This window comes from Protobothrops mucrosquamatus, unplaced genomic scaffold (assembly GCF_001527695.2).
Source record: "Protobothrops mucrosquamatus isolate PMUCROS unplaced genomic scaffold, P.Mucros_1.0 scaffold3286, whole genome shotgun sequence".
In the NCBI taxonomy this organism is placed as follows: Eukaryota; Metazoa; Chordata; class Lepidosauria; order Squamata; family Viperidae; genus Protobothrops; species Protobothrops mucrosquamatus.
Genome location: NW_015389277.1, coordinates 101,077 through 123,253, shown reverse-complemented (window position 1 = coordinate 123,253; position 22,177 = coordinate 101,077). Strand labels below are relative to the sequence as shown.

The following is a 22,177-nucleotide window of genomic DNA, read 5'->3' as shown; positions in this document are numbered from 1 at the left end:
AATTCAGAATGCTATGTTTTTAACAAGTTTCTCATCACCACCTCTTTGAAATCACACCTTGTTACAAATATGTTTTCACCATAAACCTTACTCACTGTTATTTTAAATTTGGGGGGGGGAGCTGACACATCTCAAAGCAAAGTGCTATTTCCAGAAAAATCTTTCTTTAGGAGTCACCACCAATAAACACCATCAATATATATGGAATGTTAAGATTTTTTTTTTGCCCTAAAATGCATCACTGGATGCCTTCTTGCATTGAATCACATTGCTATTTTCATCAAAGTCGGGGAATTTTTTTTGTTCCTTTTGAAATTCTTTGCTTTTCCTTTGTTTCCTTTTGTTTTATTTTCATTGTTTCCTTTTGTTTTCTTCTGAAATGATTTGATTTTTATCAATAGTTTTGCTAGCTATCCTAATTCCAGTTCTTTTATGAACAAGTACATAAAACATCACCCTCTTTATAGCTCCTTGAAGCCATTTTCCTTCCACATTCCCATTGCATATAATCAACAATTACATCATGAGAATTGCCAAATCTGTTCCTGCTCTCTATTTTCTCAAGAGAATAAGTAATTATTTAAAACTACTGAGAAACTAACCAAGATCGTTGATAGAAACATGGCCTCAGAATCTTGAAGTAAGGCTTAAGGCAAACAAAAAGTCCATGCACCTTTAAAAGGAAATTAATTCCCAAGACTACAATATACCAAAATCAGAGAAAATTCTTGTATGTAGACTCTATACTTGTTTATGGCAAACTAACAATATATACTCTGAAATGTAAGAGATAAGCAACTCCATGGGAATATTATTTAAAATTACCAAATAAGCCATCATTCTAAGGACCTGAGATTCTGAACAATGTCTTTTCACAGCTTTCCTTCACAGGCTACCACACATTATAATTTCTAATTGTTTTGTACGTATTCTCTGCCTATGCTAGGAACTATATTTAACAGTGTCACAGCCTTAGGTGCTGCACACCTGTCATTAAATCTTTTGTTTCCAATGGCAGTAATCCAAAATGAATGCAAGATAAGGCATATCCCTTACCTCATCAGATTTTCTAGCTTCAGCTTGTGCTCCACTGTCTTTTAGCTTGCGTGCCTTATCGAGCCGAGACTGAAGTTTTGCAGCTAAATCCTTCAAGCAAAACAAATATTGCACAATGTAACTTTTTAAAAACATACAATGCATTTTATGCCAAAATATTCTATGAATAATTTTTCAAGCGTTACCTATAAAATAAAGGTTGATGCTATGTCAACTGACACTTCATTAAAACTCTTTGATTCCAGTTAAACAATGTTTGTCAGATATTAATAGAATATTTTCATAAATCTATTTTTATTACTTTGGAGCTATGATAATATTTGAACAGTATTGAACAATTAGATTTAAAGTGTGGAGCACAATGCCTCTAGGATGCTAGGTTGACAATTTACAAGCCCATGTTCGAGACCCGAGCACTGCTGTGTAACGGGGTGAGCTCCCGTCATTCGCTCCAGCTCCTGCCCACCTAGCAGTTTGAAAGTGTGTAAATGCAAGTAAATGAATAGGTGCCACATCAGTGGGCTCATTAATGAAAGGAGCCCTCAACTTGGTGTCCCAAGGTAACAGTGATGTCATTGGCTATTCCAGTGGTTCTCAACCTTTTTAATGCCACGACCCCCAACCGGTCGTAAGTCGAGGACTAAACCGGTCGTAAGTCGAGGACTAAACCGGTCGTAAGTCGAGGACTAAACCGGTCATAAGTCGAGGACTACCCAACCGGTCGTAAGTCGAGGACTTTCCCTGCCCGGGAGCGCCGCGCATGCGTGGTTCCGCCCCCTGTGCCGGCCGAGGCGTAGCTGGCAAGCGGCAGAGACAGAGCAGGCCGACCACCAGCTGGCCCAGTTCAAGGGAGGTAAGGCACCCGCCGGAAAAGGGGGGAAAAATGGCAGACAGCCTTGCTTGGCGACCCCCGTGAAATGGTCGATCGTCCCCAAATGGAGTCGCGACCCATAGGTTGAGAACCGCTGGGCTAATCCTTTCCATTCAGAAGCACCTTGATGCTTCCAACACAAATATGACAACGAATCTTAAAGTGCTGTATTATATTTGTCTTTTTAAAAATCTAAATAAATCAATCACACACCTTGTTTCCCATCAATTCTGCTTTTACAATCTTGGCCCCCAGCTTGTTCATTTCTTCGTCACTGAGAATAAGAGGAGTCTCGTCCTCTAAAACAGATCTGGTCAAATACAAAACACAGGGCATTATGCATGGAGAAAAAGAGAATATGCCATTCACTGTCTCAGTTGGATAACTTAGCTGGAGAAAAGTGGCTTATGATAGTCCTGTAGGGAGGTCCATTCAGAAAATTCAGCCTAGGCCCTGAGTATTTTACATCAGACTACATTCACTTTTAAATGTATGTAAAAAAAAAAAAACTTTAGAATTTGTTAAGAACATTTGCTACATTACTTGAAATCTCAAATTAGAGTTAGTTTTCCTAGTTTTGATGCTAATTTTAAAAGTTTACATGATCTCTGCCATAGCCTCAGGAAATATGCAAACATGCTACATATCGTTGCAGAGCTCCATCTTCTTTATTCTACAAACTATATTCCATTGCAAATATAGGAAAGCTTTATTTTCTAGATATCGTTGAATGCAAATGCCATCATTACCAGCTTGTGTGAACAAATCACAGATGAGGAAGTTGTAGCTTGACATCTAAATGACAGGAATTATTCTTTACTTACATAATGTGGTCATTCGTTACTTACTATATTGTATATTTTAATAAGAAACAGATTAGCATGAATCCATAATAAAATCTAAAACTTAAAACCTACTAAACAAAATATTTTACATATTACTAAGAAAATCAAGAAAATCAAGCCATCTTCTCTTAAAAAGACACTCTCATACTACATGATACATATCTCATAGAAAGTAACTAGAGTTTCTATTTCCTTAACTGTGTAAACTATTTCCTTGCCTTTAGTCATCCATAAATTATTATGGAATTATCCCAGATGTTCTTTATTCTTGTAGCATTATAAATCATATATAGTGTATATATATGTGGGATGAAATATCTATACCAGTGATGGCGAACCTTTTAGAGACTGAGTGCCCAAACTGCAACCCAAAACCCACTTATGCATCGTCGAGTGCCAGGTGGGTGTGGCCCATTGGGTGGGCGTAGCCCATTGGGTGGGCGAGGCTGCAGTGGTAATGGCAGACTGGGTGGGACTAAAAAGTTCAATCAATCAATTCCAACTTTGCAAGATCTTTTTTTTTCCCACGAGAAGTTGAAATTGACTGATTGAACCTTTTTTTTTTTTTTGCACACTGCGGCGGAGGACTAAAGCTAAAAGGTTTTATAAAACCCAGCTGAAGGCCTAGGACTGGGGCGACGGCGCACGTGCCCACAGAGAGGGCTCTGAGTGCCGCCTCTGGCACCTCTGCCATAGGTTCACCACCATGGATCTATACAAACTTCCAGTTCAGAACCTATTACAGGTAGTCCTCATTTAACAACCACAGTTAGGAGTGGCAACTCCATTGCTAAGTGATGCAGTCAATACGTGAGACATCACTGATTCGCAATGGACTTACAACCTCATTTCCACTGCAGTTGTTAAACAAAATACTCATGATCATTAAAACAAGGCATTACTCATTAATAAGGATGTAAGGAAACAAGCCAATTTTCTTAGCACTTAAAATTATGCTGAGCAGTAATTTCTTTTCCCTGACTTTAAGTAAAAAAAATGGTAATCATTTTTTGAACATTCAAGTTGTCCATGGTTGCCATTTTATGAGAATGCCCATAGTACGATTGCAAAATTCCAAGCATATCGTAAGGTAGGTAGGTAGGTAGACAGACAGACAGACAATAAAGCAGTTGTGCAACTATAAAACCGTCTTCTACTTCAAAACAAGAAGATATCTAAATACCCAGAACATGATGGTTTACTCTCCACCAGCTCCTTTTCTCCCACTGCAGTTTCTGAGATCTGTTCCCCTTTCTCCTTTGGCTCTTCCTCCTTCCTAGTAACAGCCTTATCCATTTCAGATGATTTTTCATTTAGAATTGCTTTTCCAATTTCATCCTTAGGCTGTGCTTTGCGCCATCTTGGGGTCCCATCAGCATCATCAAAAGGTTTCCGGAAACCACAATTCATAAAACTAGAAGTCAATAATTGGGATGACGTTCTCGGCCGTCTGCCTCCTTCATCACCCTCACTGCTTGGTTTCAGAAACGCAGCTTTCACAGAGCTTGAGAAAGGTTTCTCATAATGATTTAATTGATGAGGACCTTTTCTGGGTGTACAAGTCCAGTCTGCTACTGTAGATTCTTTATTACTCGGCCTTGATTTTTTGGTTTCCATCCGTTCACTTCCTCTGTAATTTTTCGGCTCCTCAGAACATACTTTATTATACTCCTCTTTAAGTTGTTCTTTATGTGAAAACCTTTCTAGGTTGTTTTCCTCCTGCTTCTCTCTGCCATTTCTCGAAGTACGTTTGCTTTCCATATATCTGCATTTTCGCCAGTCCCTTGTATCACTTTCTTTTTGGACTGCAGCTGTCTCAGCTTCTCTTAATTTGGACTGAAATAGCTCCACTGACTACAAGACAGATGAAAAAGCACATATTATTGTGTAAATACTATTAAGGTAAAATACTATTAAGGTAAACACATGAAAGAAAAACCTGTAATGTTAACTTTGAAATGAACATCATTTGAAATTGCTGAGTTTCACAAACCTGGTAATAGCTTATGGAATATTTCATTTTTACCTAAATCCCTCCAAGAAACTCAGGATTTCAAGCAGTCTTTTTATTTGTCAAATTACTAGTCCTTTGCAGATATGCCCTGTGAGCCTTATAGCTGAGCAGAGGGATTGGTTTACTTATCAATCAATTTAAGAGCTGGCTCAATCACTAAAGCAATTCTAGATAATAAAAAATAATTAATAAGCATCGTTTAAAAATTGAAGAGAAAAAACATAACAATAACAACATTAAACACCTTGTCATGGAAAATACCAGCAACTACCCAATTAAATATCTAATCTTAGCTGCAGGAACTTGTCAATTGTGCCAAATCTTAAAAAAAGCAGGCAGAAATATTTGGAGAGGAGCACATCTAACCTTACATTGCCTCAATGATTGGGGAAAAAACCAGATCTTCAAGATATTTCAGAAAGGTACGGCCCCGTGGGATCTCAGGGGAAAGAGTACAGGTGGTCCTTGAGTTACAGCCACAACAATTTGTGTTGCTAAGTGAAACATTTGTTAAGTGAGTTTTGCCCCATTTTACGACTTTTCTTGCCACAGTTGTTAAGTGAATCACTGCAGTTGTTAAATTAGTAAGACGGTAGTTAAGTGAATTTGGCTTCCCCACTGACTTTGCTTGTCAGGTCGCAAAAGCCGATCACATGACCGCAGGACATTGCAACCGTCATAAATCTGGAACAACTGTTAAGCATCTGAATTTCGATCATGTGACCATGGGTCATAAGTGTGAAAAATGATCATAAGTCACTAAATGAACTGTCACTAAATGAACTGTTGTAAGTCAAGGACTACCTATATTAGGCATGAAGTACATTTTTTTAAGGTCTTGTTCTTTGTGATTTTGGTATTTGTGACGCAGCACTGTGACCATCCCCAAAAATGAAGACCATTTTTATTAGAGTATATTTTATTTAAGATGTTGATTTATGGAAGTTTCACTGAGGAGCTTCATTTTTTATCCTGCACAAATATTTTCATTATCATCCTCTCTCCACCTACCCCATATCTTTCAGCTACAATTTCTTCCAAGTCTCGTTTTTCTCTCTCAGACTGATCCTTCATTCTCTGGTAGGATTTCTTTAGCCAGCTTAATCCACCATCTTCTACTGTTATTGCTATAGAATAATAATAGTAAATATAGTATTTGCAGACTGCAATTTAATACAATTACCTTAACAACCTTAGTACTAATTGCATATGCAACATATGTTAATCCAGTCAGGATTATTCTTAACAACGGTAAATTTCTCCCATTTGTGTTCATGTTCTAACATGCATTTGAAAACCACAGTCCACCTAATAGTCTTTAAAAATTAGTCTTTTCCTGAAGGTGACAGAGAGACAGTGGAAGAAATGGATTCTGTAGTTTCTCATTAATCATTCTTATAGCATATTCAATGGATAACCACAGGGGAAAAATATTCTGGTTTTTACTTGAATAACTAGGAACATATAATGGGAATTCATGGGGAAAAATCAACAAGAAAGGTAGTTGTAATAAAATAAATCTTAGGGTCAATTTCATGTTATAATGAATTTTTATTTAGAAGCATATCGAAACAGATAAAATTCAACTCTTGAAACGTGCAATTTCAGTATTTCTTTCTTTCAGCATTTTGACATTTAAGTAACCTGAGTTGCAAACATTGTGAAGTTAGCCTTTTTTTTTTAAGAAGCCCTATTCCATCCTGCATCACTATTTGCCATTCAGCAAACATCTCTACCATTTAGCACACCATAATTTTATAGTTTGGGACACATACACATGCGTGCACACACACACACACACACACACCCCTTTGTGTTTGCTCTTTCTACAAGGAGACCAAACAGCTTAACAGAGAAAGGAAAGACATGAAAAACGATTACATAAATAATATTCTGCCCCAATAGCACCCTTGATGTACTTCATTTAAAATAGGATTCACAAAGTTCAGCCCCTGAATATTTTAAAGCTGCAATTTGTATAATGGAATGAAACAGGCCAAATGAGATGACAACAATTCATCATGTCTTAGTACAATCTGGTGTTTTTTTTTTAATTAGTTCATGATGGATTCTGCTATAGAAACTGAAGGACCAGCTCTTAAGGTTACAAGAAAAAGAAACACGTTAAAATATTCTGCAAAGTTATGAGCTACAATTTTAACGACATTGTCATTACCAACTAATATTAATTTTATTTTCTTTTAACGTGAACATATTAATGAAGAATTGCGAGACAGAGAATGTTATAGAAAAAGATGGTACCTTTCACTGGTGCTGATACTTCTGTTGGTAAGCCTGTACCACCATCTTTCCAATATGGGTTCAGCTCTCTTTCTGAAAGCAGCAACTATTTAGCAATTCAAAAAAAAAAAAGTTACATGGTCAACAGTTTCATGGAAGTACCGTTTGTGCCTCAGGGGGACGATCGAGAGCATCCTGTCATACAGCATCACAGTCTGGTTTGGAGGCATCACTGCTTCAGGCAGGAAGGCGGTGCAGAGAGTGGTGAGAATGGCCTAAAAGATCATTGGCAGTTCCCTCCCTCCCATCCAGGACATAGCACAGAAGCATTGCTTGAGCAGGGTCCGTAAGATTATCTGGGACACTACACATCCTCTTCACAACCTGTTTTCCTTGTTACCTTCTGGGAGGAGGCTTCGTGGTATCCGAAGCAGAACATCCAGATTCAGCCAAAGTTTCATTCCATACAGCATTAACCTTGCGAGCTCTCAAGCTTCCTCCTTCCATTATATATTCAAGATGGACAATATTTAATATTTATTTGCTATGTATATGTAGGGATGTGGGTCTATACATATGTTGTTCATAGTATGTTTAGGTGTGTGTCATGTATGTGTTTCACTTTGAGAGCGGGCAACTAAATTTCATTTTTGATGTGTGCCCTTGTGCCCACAGTATAAAAATGACAATAAAAGGTTATCTTATCATCAAATTTACTTTACTTCTACGGTCATTTGAAACAAATCCCAGAGCTACATATTTTATCTTTTCTGTATTTACTTAATTTGGTAACATGGTGGCCACTAATTAATTTTAATTGATAGTCACTATGATACAAAAAAAGAAGTTGAGGCCCTAAAAAGAGTGCAGAGAAGAGCAACAAGGATGATAACGGGTCTGGAGGCGAAACCATATGAAGCACGACTGAGCTAATAAGATATGTCTAGTTTAACAAGGAGAATGACTGGGGTGATATGATAATAGTCTTCCAGAACCTGAGGGGCTGTCATACGAGAAGAAGGAGTCGATCTAGTATGGGTGGTACCTTGCTCAATAGTAGTAACTGTGAGAGGGATCACAGTGGACAATCACTTAAATATGAGCCAGCAGTGTGCTGCAGCTGCCAAAAAAGCCAATACACTGCTAGGCTGCATTAATAGAGGGATAGAATCAAGATCCTGTGAAGTGTTAATACCACTTTACAATGCCTTGGTAAGGCCACACTTGGAATACTGCATCCAGTTTTGGTCACCACAATGTAAAAAAGATGTTGAGACTTTAGAAAGAGTACAGCAACAAAGATGATTTGGGGACTGGAGGCTAAAACATATAAAGAACGGTTGCTGGAATTGAGTATGTCTAGTTTAATGAAGAGAAGGACGAGGAGTGACAGGGATAGCAGTGTTCCAATATTTCAGGGGTTGCCACAAAGAAGAGGGAGTCAGGCTATTCTCCAAAGCGCCTGAAGGCAGGACAAGAAGCAGTGGATGGAAACTAATCAAGGAGAGAAGCAACCTAGAACTAAGAAGAAATTAGTGGAAGAACTAAGAACCTAGAACTAAGAAGAAATTAGTGGAACAACCTGCCTCCAGAAGTTGTGAATGCTCCAACACTGGAAGTTTTTAAGAAGAGACTGGACAGCCATTTGTCTGAAGCGGTATGGGCTTCCTGCCTGAGCAGGGGGTTAGAATAGATGATCTCCAAGGTCCCTTCCATCATCATCATCATCATCATCATCATCATTATTATTATTATTATTATTATTATTATTATTATTATTATTATCCTGAGAGCAAGACAAGTAATGGATGGAAGATTATCAAAGAGAGATCCAATCTAGAAGTAAGGAGACATTTCCTGATAGTGAGAACAATTACCTACAGACGTTGTGGGTGCTCTATCACTGGAGGTTTTCAAGAAAACACTGGACAGCCATTTGTCTGGAATGGTATAGGGCAGTGGTTCTCAACCTTTTTAATGCCGCGACCCCCAACCGGTCGTAAGTCAAGGACTAAACCAGTTGTAAGTCGAGGACTACCCAACCGGTCGTAAGTCGAGGACTTTCCCTGCCCGGGAGCGCCACGCATGCGTGGTTCCACCCCCTGCGCCGGCCGAGGCGTAGCTGGCAAGCGGCAGAGACGGAGCAGGCCGACCACCAGCTGGCCCAGTCCAAGGGAGGTAAGGCACCCGCCGGAAAAGGTGAAAAAAAATGGCGGACAGCCTTGCTTGGCGACCCCCGTGAAATGGTCAATTGACCCCAAATGGGGTCGCGACCCATAGGTTGAGAACCGCTGGTATAGGGTCTCCTGCTTGAGCAGAGATTGTACTAGAAAATCTCCAAGACTCCTTCCAATCCTGTTATTCTATGTTATATGTTCTAATGTGGTACAGTGGTTAAGTCACTATGGCACACAAACTCTGCCCATAGCCTGGAGTTTGAGCCGTCCATCCTTCCGAAGTCAGTAAACTGAGGAGCCAAATTGTTGGAGGCAATGTGCAAATAATATTGATATTGTAAACCATCCAGAGAGTGCTATAAAGCACTATGGACCTGTATATAAGTCTAAATTGCTACTGCTATTGCTATTGCTAATTTTGTACGCTAACGTTTTGAAAACTAAGATTGAAAAAGTACCCCAAAACTTTAACTTATTTCAGATAATAAATAATGCATAAGAAAAAAATAGTTTGTCTACAATAGCAATAAATCGATTATTAACAGAAAAGTGTTATTTGTTATATATGTGTAGCCATAAGGCATTCCACTCATTAGTATAATGAATAATTAAAATACAGTTAAAAGTAAAAAATCACAATTCAACACTAGCCTTGAAGCCAGCAATAAAATAATTCAGACTTTTTAGTTTAAAAACAAACAGGAAACCAATTGTTACCTGCCAAAGTGATCTAATTAAAATTCAGCGAAGGTCCATGCATTTTGTTTGCAAAGAAATTTATTTAATGTTATTTTTACTAAAATCATTCTGTTTTTCTAATTCATATACATCATGAAAAGTATGGCTTCATTTGCTCCTAAGATTTTATTTTCATTTTTTGGCAAGAATCAATCAGACAAGCAGAATGCTTGTTACTGCTGGATGGAATGCCCTATGGCTACATATATATTATAAATAAAGCTTGGGAATCCAAATTGGCTCTCAAGAGAATCAAATCCACAAATTGATATCTGATAACGAAGAAATACACATTTTGGCTGTTGCCTAGTTCCTTGCAATCTTTTAATCAATTAGTAACCAAACCTACCTGTTCATTTTCCTGGGCCTTCTGTTGCTTCAATATTTTTTCTTTCTCCTTTTCAGCCTTCAGTGATGCTGAAGACAGTGTTTTTACAGACATAAAATCTAAAGTCATCCATTCATCCCTCTACAAAAAAAAAAAAGAAACATCTTTTTTTCTTATTAAAAGAGATCCAAATTCAACCACAGATTATTTTGAGATAAGTGACAGAAAAAATGAAATTACGGGCTGTGGAATAAAGAAAGTTGATAGGTATTTTGAAGAAATTAAAAAAAAATCACAATCTTAAAGAAATTCATAAGCCTAGCCCAGGGGTAGGCAACCTTGGCTCTTTTATGAACTCGTGCACTTCAACTCCCAGAATTCCTGAGCAAGCATGGCTCAGCATGGAAACCTCTCCCTTTCCCCTCAGCATGGCTGGCTCAGGAATTCTGGGAGTTGAAGTCCGCGAGTCATAAAAGAGCCAAGGTTGCCTACCCCTGGCCTAGCCTATCCATCATTTTTTTTAATCCCATACATATGTTTAGAAGAATGCCCTTTAAGTAACGACAATAGATAGTGTTAGAATAGGAATATAGGCAAAAGTATATGAAAATTGGGAAATTATTTCTGTTGGGAGTCTCATATTTTGACAATTTTACAAGATGCTGGTGGTATGCAATGCGCACCATTTCATTTATCTGTTTTATTCAATCAGGCATCATAGGTCAGGTACATTATATACTTCTTACAACAGTTAAGTGCTCAAGCTGTCCAAGTGTCAGATGAACCATTAAGCTGAATTCAATAAATGTACACATTTGTTTGTGGCCCAGTTTGGATACTCTGAATAGTATTTGCATGTCATGGGCGATGTTGAAAGCCTTTCAAGAAAAACAGTTTTCCAGAATCACAGGATATAAAAATAGTATGAATTGGGGATCTGCCATACAAAATAAACAGAGAAAATATTCATGACCCAGAGGAAGAGAATAATTAACAGATCTGCTCCCTTTATTATAATTAATAATTCCCATTCCCCAAAGTATTAAAATAATTAAAATAACTGCAACCCACAATAAACATTAAAGCATTATAATATCAGCAATTCATGCAATGCTTTGAAATGAACTCAACCTATTTACATTTTTGGCTAAGCAATACGTGTACACTTGCCTTCGGTAATCCTACAAGGGCAGTCAAGCACGCAGGACTCAGCACTGACCCAACAACTGTGAAAAATATTTCTTTTACAGGAAAAGAGTCAGCCTTAAATTTTCCCAAAAGCCCTGTAGAAATGTTTTGTGAATGATACTTTTTAAAGGGATAAGTTAATAAAGAAATGGTTGATAAGCATATCAATGTAGGCTTACATTAATTGATTTTACTGATATTTTAAAATGTGTTACTAACTCCAAATAATTCCTGAAAAAGAGCCAGAAATAAAATATAGTTTTTAAAAATCCACCTCTACACTGAAGGTTTTCTCAAATGCTTCTACCACTGCGGAAGAAGCTCAAGTGGTAGAATCCTCATGCTCAAAATACTTGCCCTATTGTTTAATGTAAAAGGTTTGCTCTTTGCCCTTTTCAAGACTGAAAAGAATTTTTGCATAATGCTATCCTCATACCGCCAGAGTTACTGCACATTTCAGATTTAACTGTTTTACTTTCTTTAGGAAAACATTTATTAACAGATGATCTCTCTCTCTCTCTGTGGGTGGAGAGAGAGAGAGAGACAGAGAGAGAGACAGAGACAGAGAATGCATGTTGAAAAATTTTTAAAAGTTCATTAGATTCATTTTGATTCCTGTTAGCATTAACAGTGGGGTAGGGAAAATCATATCTATGCTCTAAAAAAAAAGAATCACTGTGATAAAATCAGAGAATGTTATCTGTTTCCTATTTTCTATATTTAAAAACCAACTAACTCATTCCAAATTTTGGTGAAGCGCTTGTTTTTCTTCATATAATAGGAGTTTTCTTCTCATTTCTATCCAGACACTATCACATATACTTTCCACAATTTTTATCTTCAGCAACAGGTCAAAAAACAAAATAAAACATTTTATTAATTACAAGAAATAGCCATCAGGTTCCAATAACAATTGGGATGATGATTCAATTATACAGAGCTATGTCATGTGACTGCATTGCTTAGTGATGGCTATCCTAGCAGTCCTGATTGCCATTGTAACCCCAGGACTACACAAAGAGGCAGGAGTCCAAATAAGGACTACATAAGGCCACAAGGAGATGTGTGTGGATGGATTCAGTTACAATGGCAATTCATGTAGCATTGGAAGACAGGATCAAGTTAGGAGCATATCATCATGGAGAAAATGTATCTATATGGTCACTCTGATGGCACACAATCAATCTTTACCATCTAGGATCCAGGACTGCATGTAGTCAGAACTAGAAAAATCAAGGATGGAATTTCCTGGTGTTTCCTGCAGCACTTTTTTTTTCTCCAGAATATGCCAATTTCCAGAATACTGTGAACCATTTTCTAGTTTTAAAAAATTAGAGCTTAGTAGTTGATGGAAATCTATCAACTATCCTTAGAACACTAGGATCTGCATTGTACATTTTTTTAAAAAAATCACCACCCCAGGGAAGTCTGAAACTTTCTGTCCCTGGACTGGTAATTTTTGTTTGCAATCATGCTGAACTTTCAGTCACAATTGTGGGGAAAAAATCATAGAAATAATTGCCTCTTACTGATTTGTTTATTTTAATCAATGTATATGATCACTTGATCACAATGGCAACAAGCTAACATAAAGTTAAAAGCACAACTACAATCAATAGTAATACATATACATAGTGACAACCAAGTGCAGAGGAATACATCAGTATCACAGATGAAATTAACCTATCAACATCTGTACTCAGGAAAGGGCCACATTTTTAAAGCTTTCCAAAATCTCCGAAGGGATGAAGCCAACTGAATCTCTTGAGGAATGAACACACAAAAGTTGAATGATAAATCTTAAAATAGGATTAACATTACTTTAAAAAAATCTTCCCAATCCAAGGAAAAACAAGAAATCCTGACTCTGCAACGTTTGACATTTCCCTATTGATTGTAGACCTTTCCTCAAATGTTAAGCACAGTTCCCATCTACAAAAAGATTGTCCTAGATGCTTACCTGAATTGATGTAGGGTTTTCTTCTGTTTGTTCTTCAGATTGTTCTTCCTTCTTTAGCTTCCAAGACTGCTCAGTGCTAGAGGACTGTGCAACAGGCGCTTCTACCCATTCTTCTGAAGAACCCTAAGAACATATTTTCAAATAATCAAATGTGTTTTAGAGGATTGTAGAGGCCTTTAAAGCTCAATGAAACAATGTAAAAGTCATTTTAAAAACTATTTTCTTTTCTATAAGAGTTATCTTAGCTATCCAGAATGAGAGAATAAAGGGACTATTATAACATTATAATAGTCTTATTGGCAACTGCAGCTCTTTAAATGTATTTATAAGACTTGGCAATCAGATAAAAAGTAAGTACAGCTGATATTTATTACAGTCACTTTTTGCCACTGAAAATAGGCTACCAATTTGTTCTCCTGTGTCCTATTATTAATAATACAGCGCTACATAAAAGGACAGGTTGTTACCTCTTAAAAGACTTTTCAAAGAAATTACTTTTGCAGTCTTCCTGTTATAAATGACCACTTAAAATGCTAAAATAAAGCCAACACATTTTCCCAGCTGGAAGTCATATGATTGACAGAACTTGTGGGAATGATGAGAAGAAGCAACAATATAGCCTATGCACAATAACACAATTAGAAGAAAAACCCAAACAAAATGCAGACAACAGAATTGTTAACAACATTTGCTTCAAGTGAAATAATTGACCTTGATCATAAGCAGATCTATAGTTTAAGAAAAAGCATGCAGCCACCAGATATAAAACGCTGCTTTATATCAAACCGACTAATCCAACTGAGCATCAGGGACTTGAAATCCAATACTATCCGGAGGTTACTATATTATAGAAGGCTGAGAGACTTTCTACCATTGGAGAATCTTAAGCTAAATCTGTAAAATTGTGCATAGCATATCCAGTAATAATATAGAATAGAGTCCAAATAACATTGCTGTCAAGTATTACAATAAACAGCATCAGTAGAAGCTATAATGAGACAAACAAGTACATATTTAACTTTTCAAGCTTGCAAATATTGTGTATGCTGTGTCTAATGATGCATTGTTATCCATGCTGCATATATATAGCACTATGAGAAAAGACCCAACAACTGAAATCTGGCTCTTTCTACAATGTGTGCTTTCTGTTTCTTCCATATTACATCAGATGTATGCTTCAAAATGAATGTTCATTTCTGACCTAATGATCTATTTTGCATGCTTACCGTTTTTTTAAAAAAATAGACTGATATTAAAGTGTATCAGCAATTATAAATTCAATTCCAGGGTATTTATAAAACTAAGGCCTAAGTATAATCACTAATATAGGTAACAAATAGCTTTCTCTCAGCTATTGGATTTTAAAACTTACAGAGCTAGTATCAGATAAATCATCTTTTTTTTCTCTTTTAGTTGTTTTCTTCTTCTTTTCCCTTTTATGTTTTTTTGAATGCTTCTTCTTCTCTATAACAGAATGTTCCTAAAAAAGCAACATTTGTATCAATCTGACAAGCCACATACCTAGAATTAGGAAATTACACAGTATTTTATCATTTTTAAATTACCACCCAGCTAAAAACATCCTAGGATACTTTGCTTAATGATTTATTTTATTATATATCACACCCAAAGCTTCTTGATAGAAAGATACTTAGCATGCGTTAGAAACATACATATAAAAGATATATTCTACAATAACAAAGTTGATTTTACAAAACTACAATTATTATTATTGTCAACCAAGTGAAATTTTATTCGACTAAGCAACATGTCTCTTCTTCGTTTGACATCACCATCATTGATTCAATGTACTGACCAATGGCCAAAGAGATACCACAAGCCCTATTACTGTAGATACCTTTTCTGTATGTGAAACTAAGTGATAATCTGATTTGGCTGAGTATTGATTTACCCCATATTTTATACTCCATCACTGTGTTATATGCTCCCAACACCAGGAGACAGAAAGTACACAGGCTGATGCATCTGGACCAGGGATAGGCAACCTTGGCTCTTTTATGACTCATGGACTTCAACTCCCAGAATTCCTGAGTCAGTTGAGAGTCATAAAAGAGCCAAGGTTGCCTACCCCTGATCTGGACCAACTGTACTTTGCAAATACTCTTTAGGGGTAGCCCCAAGTTGGCCTCATTGCAGTAGTCCAATGGGGTGGTGAGAAGAACATGCTGGCTCAGGAATTCTGGGAGTTGAAGTCCACGAGTCGTAAAAGAGCCAAGGTTGCCTACCCTTGTCCCAGGTAGACCAAGTGAAGCTGGGAATAGGCCCTGCTAGCCATGATTTCTACCTGCTGATCCAGGAGGACCTGTAAGCCCAGAATGTTCCCCAAGTTCCCCTAGTCTCTGAAAGATAGTACTTGCCCATTAAGGAGTAACTTGTGTGGCATCAGCACCTATACCTGTTTCAGCCTCTAAGCATCAGGAAAGGATGCCAATACCATGTCCTTCATGACTCAACATAACATATCCAATTGGGTATCTTCAGCATATTAATGATATTAAAAGCTGAACTATCAAACAACCTCTCCAGACAGTTTACCAGTTTAGGCTCCCATTAGGAACCAGATTATGTAGTGCAGTGGCTCCCAATCTTTTCTATACCCCGCACCCCCTAGAACGCTTGTGATATATTCTCACACCCCTTACAAAAGTTTGAAATAATGGCAACGAATTATTCATATAGACTATAATTTTGAAAACCCAAGTTTTCGCACCCCCTGGAATATCATCTTGCACCCCCAGGGAGTGCAAGCACCCTCGGTTGGGAACCTGATGCAATGGTTAAAGCATCAAGCTAGAAACTGGAAGAGCACGAGCTCTAGTCCCACCCTAGGCACAAAGCCATTTGGCTCATCTTGGGCTAGTCCAAGGGTAGGCAACCTTGGCTCTTTTATGACTCGTGGACTTCAACTCCCAGAATTCCTGAGCCAGCTGTGCTGGCTCAGGAATTCTGGAAGTTGAAGTCCACGAGTCATAAAAGAGCCAAGGTTGCCTACCCCTGGGCTAGTCCCTCTCTCTCTCAGCCCTAGGAAGCAGGCAATGGCAAGCCATTTCTGAAATCTTGCTAAGAAAACTGCAGGGACTTGTCCAGGCAGTCACCAAGAGTCAAATCTGACTTGAAGGCAGCACCAGAAAAAAACCTCTACATTTAGATCAGTGGTTCTCAACCTTTTTAATGCCGCGACCCCAACAGGTCGTAAGTCGAGGACTAAACCGGTCGTAAGTCGAGGACTAAACTGGTCGTAAGTTGAGGACTACCCAACCGGTCGTAAGTCGAGGACTTTCCCTGCCCGGGAGTGCCGTGCATGCGTGATTCCGCCCCCTGCGCCGGCCGAGGTGTAGCTGGCAAGCGGCAGAGATGGAGCAGGCCGACCACCAGCTGGCCCAGCCCAAGGGAGGTAAGGCACCCACTGGAAAAGGGGGGGAAAAAATGGCGGACAAAAAAAATGGCGGACAGCCTTGCTTGGCGACCCCCATGAAATGGTCGGTCGACCCCAAATGGGGTCCCGACCCACAGGTTGAGAACCACTGATTTAGATGAACAGTTAGAATTTTATACTATGCAGCCAGTGACAAACTTCACTATATTTAGACATGAGATCTGCTGCAGTATTGGATTTTGCATATTTTTCCTGTTCTGCTCATACTTCTGCCCCACTTTAACTACTACACCAGAATTGTGCCATTGTAAAATATATATTGTTATCACCCATACCATTATGATGGGATGAAAAGCTCCCGTCACACCCTTTGTAACTATAGCTGATTATGCCCTATGTTATTTGAACTTCAGCTCTATTATATTAATGTTCATTTAAGTAAAGTGTCACCTTCAGAACCAGTTATTTGGGAGAGGAGGGGATTATATGTTCTCCTGAACAGCAAATCAAGTACATCAAGAAATGCAATGGGAAAGAGGAAATAATTGCTTGATAATGACCTTGGATAAAAAGAGAAGTCAAATAATTTCGCTTTGGCAAAATGTATCTCATCCTATTTCTTCCACTTCTGCAGAGTCTGCCACTGCCAAATACAGAGTTGAACTGTTTATTCTTATTATCAAGATTACTTTGGTCAGGTTGCTCCTGGCTGCAAATGTGCACTAGAACTAGGAATCACAACCATGAGTTATCTGGAGCCCTTGGGAAGAAGAGGGTTGCTGTAAGAAAAACTCTGAATAATCACTTTCACTACTTGCAACAGGTTTTCTTTCAGGTAACCCTTCATTCCCTGCTTAGGACCCTTCAGCTGCATTTCTCCATTTTTTTAATTCCTTATCAGCACCAGCAGCCAGTGAATTGGGAAATGTTATGTAGCAATTGGAGACAATTATATAACATTTCGTTTAAGACATATGACTGAAGCAACACAGAAGCATTTGTGATAAAGACAAGGCATAAAGATAGTTTTCTACTCTTCTTTTTCAGATGACTACTTATGAGAATTTTTCTTTATTATAGTGGCATTGTTCATTCTTTCCTCCACTATCCCTCTAGCTTCTCCCACTTTCTGCTTTTGAATTTATCTCTAGTTTTAGAGAATGACATTCAACAATTTATAGAAAACTCTCTTTATATTATTTCCCCATTCTCATTCTTTACCTTCCATTCTTTTTCTTGTCTCATATGGAAGGATTGATGAACTGTTTTTTTAACTCTGGATTCTTTAAGTATGTTTGCAAAGAAGCAAATATTTCTCATTACTAGCTGTGGTGGCAATGCAGAAGACCATTATTTTGAAGAGTTTACTGACATATTGATTTTTCCTTCATATTAAGGAAAGTCTAGCAGTTTAGAGCTCATTCTGAACTAGCCTACTTGTTTTTCACTCTTGCTTTCTGAATAAAAGGGAAGGGGGATCTTCATATAATTTCAAAGCTGCAAAAGTCTCAGACTTTCAATTCCCTTCCAGAAGTCATGTGCAAGTCAGTCAAGGTCAAGTCTTGCAGTTTCCTGACCACAGCAGAGTGATGAAGCAGGTTTTGAAAATTGGGGGGGGGGGTCTGCATTGTGTGGAGCTTCTATAATGACAGCACAAATGCCCCAAGGGCATTAGGTAGTATAGAATATGGCCTCCCTTGGGGCATTTGTGCTATCATTAGTAAGGTGCTCCTGGCAGCTTATAAGAGGCAATTGGTTCTTTTAGATCCAAAGACAATGCCTCTCCTGCTTCTCCTGCCTCAGCGAAAGGCAGTCACTCAAAAAACCTGACCCATCCCATATATGGCTTTATAGGTCATTACCAGCACTTTGAATTGAAACTAGAAGCAAAGTAGCAATCACTGCTGCTCACAGAGCAGTGGTATAACATGTGCTGATTGAAGAACCCACATAATTGTCCATACCACTGCAAATTAAAAATGATTGCAACAGCAATATCAGCAGTCTTTTAAAAGATGGCTTTCCCACAGTCATTAATATATTGCCCATTGCAAGTCTTACCTTTTTCATTTCTTCTAAACGCTCATTCACATCATTCAGCATCCAAGTATCTTCCCCTCGCAATCGCTTCAGTTCCTTGCGTCTTTCATCTTTTTCATAATTAGCTTTTGCCTAAAGTGGAAAAAGGGACATGGATAATGCAGCAAATTGCAAATATGTGTATAAAGTAATACTTAGCTCTTCAGTGAAATACTCAATTTGGAATAAATCAGTGATGCTCCATTATATCTCAGAGATATTTGATTACACCAAATCAACGAAGCATAAGACTAGCCGGAGAGTTTTAAAAGAAAAAGAATTATAGTGAGCTTAATTTTGCTACTAAAGGCTGTTATAAGATCTAGAAATTATAATACGCCTATGAATGCTTAAGGAAAAGAAAATTGAATTCCAAAACCTAAAGTAAATCATCCCATTTATCAAAGAATATGTTTACTGAAATCTAAATCTTCACAAACTAAGACTTACTCAAATATTGTATTATACTCAGGCGCGCACGCGCGCACACACACACACACACACAAATATAATTGTGGAATTGCACTGCTTGGAATCCTAGACTGCCATATTCTTTTTTTCCTTTTTACTGTATATTTATCTAATCATATGCATGCCTCCTAAATGATTTGCTATTGTTATTGTTTCCCATACCCATTGGGAACAATGTAATGACAATATCTTTACCACACTGTTCCAATTGCTTTAGCCTCCCTAAAATATTTATGTTACCTAGATATGGCTTACCTAGTTTAAAATACGCTATTAGAATTTTTATTTTAGAACTAGCTGTACCCGGCCACGCGTTGCTGTGGCTCAGTCTGGTTAAATGGAAAAGAAAGAAAAGAGAAAGCGCACGTTTCTAATATGTTTAATTTCACAATGTTTGTGGGTATACAATATTTTTTGTTGTTCCATTGTCTGTGCATCAATTCCAACGCAATGTCACATGAAATAATTAAATCAAAATGAAAATAAATCGAAATCTATGAAAATTCAATTTAACAATGCAATCGGAAACATTGAAATGGAATCGTAAAATTGGAAATTTGGAAATCATAAATGGATCGTAAATCGGAAACATTGAAATGGAATCGTAAAATCGTAGCGTATGTTGCTTTTACGTCCAACAGATGGCGCTGTTTTTCAAAAAAAGCATGTTTTTACCTGTCACAGGTGTGACATCTATATAATATAAGTATATAAAAACACGCGCGTATTCGAATGCAGCGTTGTGTCAAAATTTCAAAGCAATCGGTGAAGAACTTTCGGAGATTTAAGATTTTGAACAAATGAACATTTACATTTTTATTTATATAGATTTTTCCAAATGGGTCTGTTTTATTCTCAATTTAAAATAATTTAATTATTTTTGCAAAACGCAAAGCACGTGAAATGCATACTTCTCAAAGTTCTATCCCTGTGCAGATATGGGCTTTGAGAAGAACCCAGTTTTGTACATATCACCATATCAAGGTTTAGGACTAGAATAAGTGCAACCCAAATATAGTTGCTTAAACAAACAGCTCTGGGCTACTGTCTTCTCTTCCCTCCTGTAAAGATAATCAGTAATAAAATAAAGTATGGAGCCAGTTTAGTGTAGTATAGATTATTTCCAGTATCTTTCTATCACAGGCAATGCCTTTACGTTCTACTGTTCCAGGCACATGAGGAATGTTTAATAAGATGCTCAAATATAAATATACTCACATATCAATAAGAACATTCAGAAGGAAGATATCCTGCTTCTTAAAATCTCATGCCCACACGCCAAGGGGCCAGTTTTCACTGAGTCAACAAATATAAACTCTTGAATTATCATTTTCAAAACTGCAACTTCAGCGTTCATTAACAGAAGGCTGTCCAGCACCATGCCCACCTCTTACTAAAAAGCCACAATGGATTAGCCCTTTTATTATAAATTAGCCATAGTTCACATTTACTAGTTAGGAATCTATATATTAGTAGATGTCAGATCATACAGTTGACAGCTTGACAGAATTATGTATTTGGATTTAGCAGCAGATCTCTGGATGATCTGCTAAAGAGAAAATCAGGGGAAAGTGTCCATTTCCAAAAGCTTCTTGTGTACGAGGGTCCATTTGTGCTGTTCAGTTCTGGCACTCGAATCAAATATCTGGATATGAGATTCTTTATTCGTAAATGCGTATCTTAAATACCTTATTTTGCATTCAAATACAAAAAGGTGTTTTAGAGCATGAAGGGACACAAATGTACCACCGCTCTGCATTTATTAACAGAGCTACATCTTTTTCTATGATTGTGTAATCCTAAGAAAAGATGCTATTCCCATGATCCTCTGCACTCTGAAATGCCTTTTGGGGAGAAAATTCACAATTCCACACAGCTCTAGTATCTTATATACTAGGCTCAGCTGAATGGGTGTTAGTATAGATTTCTGCAAACTTAAAAGTCTGTCCAAAACTTCTAAAATATAGGCAATGTCTGTCACCTGACACTGAATAAGAAATTATATGTACCCATTCTTTTAAATACACCAACTCTGTTAGCAAAAAAATCTCTAGAAGGAAAGAAAATCTCCCATTTTATTTTCTTACAATATTCTAATTATTCATCCATGTATGTTTTAAAAATAACATTGTTAAATATCACAATGTAAATGAACAGGGAAATACTTTAAGTAGAGTCTTCTTGAATAGTGATTTAAATTGACATCTTATAATTAAGTCCAAGTAAGTCATATGTCATGGTTCCGAAAGATGAAACTCTTCAAAAGAACTTTGAGGCATTGTTTACCTTAAAGAATCTTTTATTCGAGAAACAAAGTATCGGCATTACATAGTTAAAGCCAAAAACTGAATCCACTTCCCCTGGGCACAAAGTAACACAGCACAATTCCCTCCTCGAATTAACAGTCATAAATCACATTCCCCAATTAGCTTGAAGCACGGGCTTTCTCCCCAGCTCTCCAACCCGCCAAATCTTTATCAACTCTGGACATAATAACCTTGGATTCCCATGGCTGAGTTATTATTGTTATAATTAACTGGACTCTCATCCACATTCCCCCTCCTTGCATCAACTAACTCTAAAAGCAAAAGAGTAAAATGGCTGCATTTCCATGTAGCGGTCATTATAAGGGAGAGCCTCTGTCCTAGGGAGACCACTGTGCCTCAGATAGACGGTGTGGAGTCCCTCCTCGTGAAATGGGGGCAAGGGGTTCAAGTGGGCTTGCTGATTATATACCTGGCTCCCTGCTATGTAACAGCAGCCCTGCCTGAGCTGGCCGATGTGATAGCCGGGGTGGCGGTTGGGACCCCCA

General features: G+C 37.7%; 1 protein-coding gene across 1 annotated transcript in view; it reads right to left on the bottom strand.

Annotated features, from left to right (window-relative positions):
* CWF19L2 (CWF19 like cell cycle control factor 2) overlaps nt 1-22,177 on the bottom strand; it is a 78,262-nt gene that overhangs the window by 44,797 nt on the left and 11,288 nt on the right. The window contains exons 2-10 of the mRNA XM_015826765.1: nt 18,877-18,987; nt 14,791-14,898; nt 13,419-13,541; nt 10,292-10,411; nt 7,049-7,133; nt 5,798-5,913; nt 3,956-4,626; nt 2,141-2,237; nt 1,057-1,146 (exon numbers count right to left, since the gene is read on the bottom strand). Coding sequence (XP_015682251.1) covers nt 1,057-1,146; nt 2,141-2,237; nt 3,956-4,626; nt 5,798-5,913; nt 7,049-7,133; nt 10,292-10,411; nt 13,419-13,541; nt 14,791-14,898; nt 18,877-18,987 — 1,521 coding nt within the window. The remainder of the gene's footprint in view (nt 1-1,056; nt 1,147-2,140; nt 2,238-3,955; nt 4,627-5,797; nt 5,914-7,048; nt 7,134-10,291; nt 10,412-13,418; nt 13,542-14,790; nt 14,899-18,876; nt 18,988-22,177) is intronic.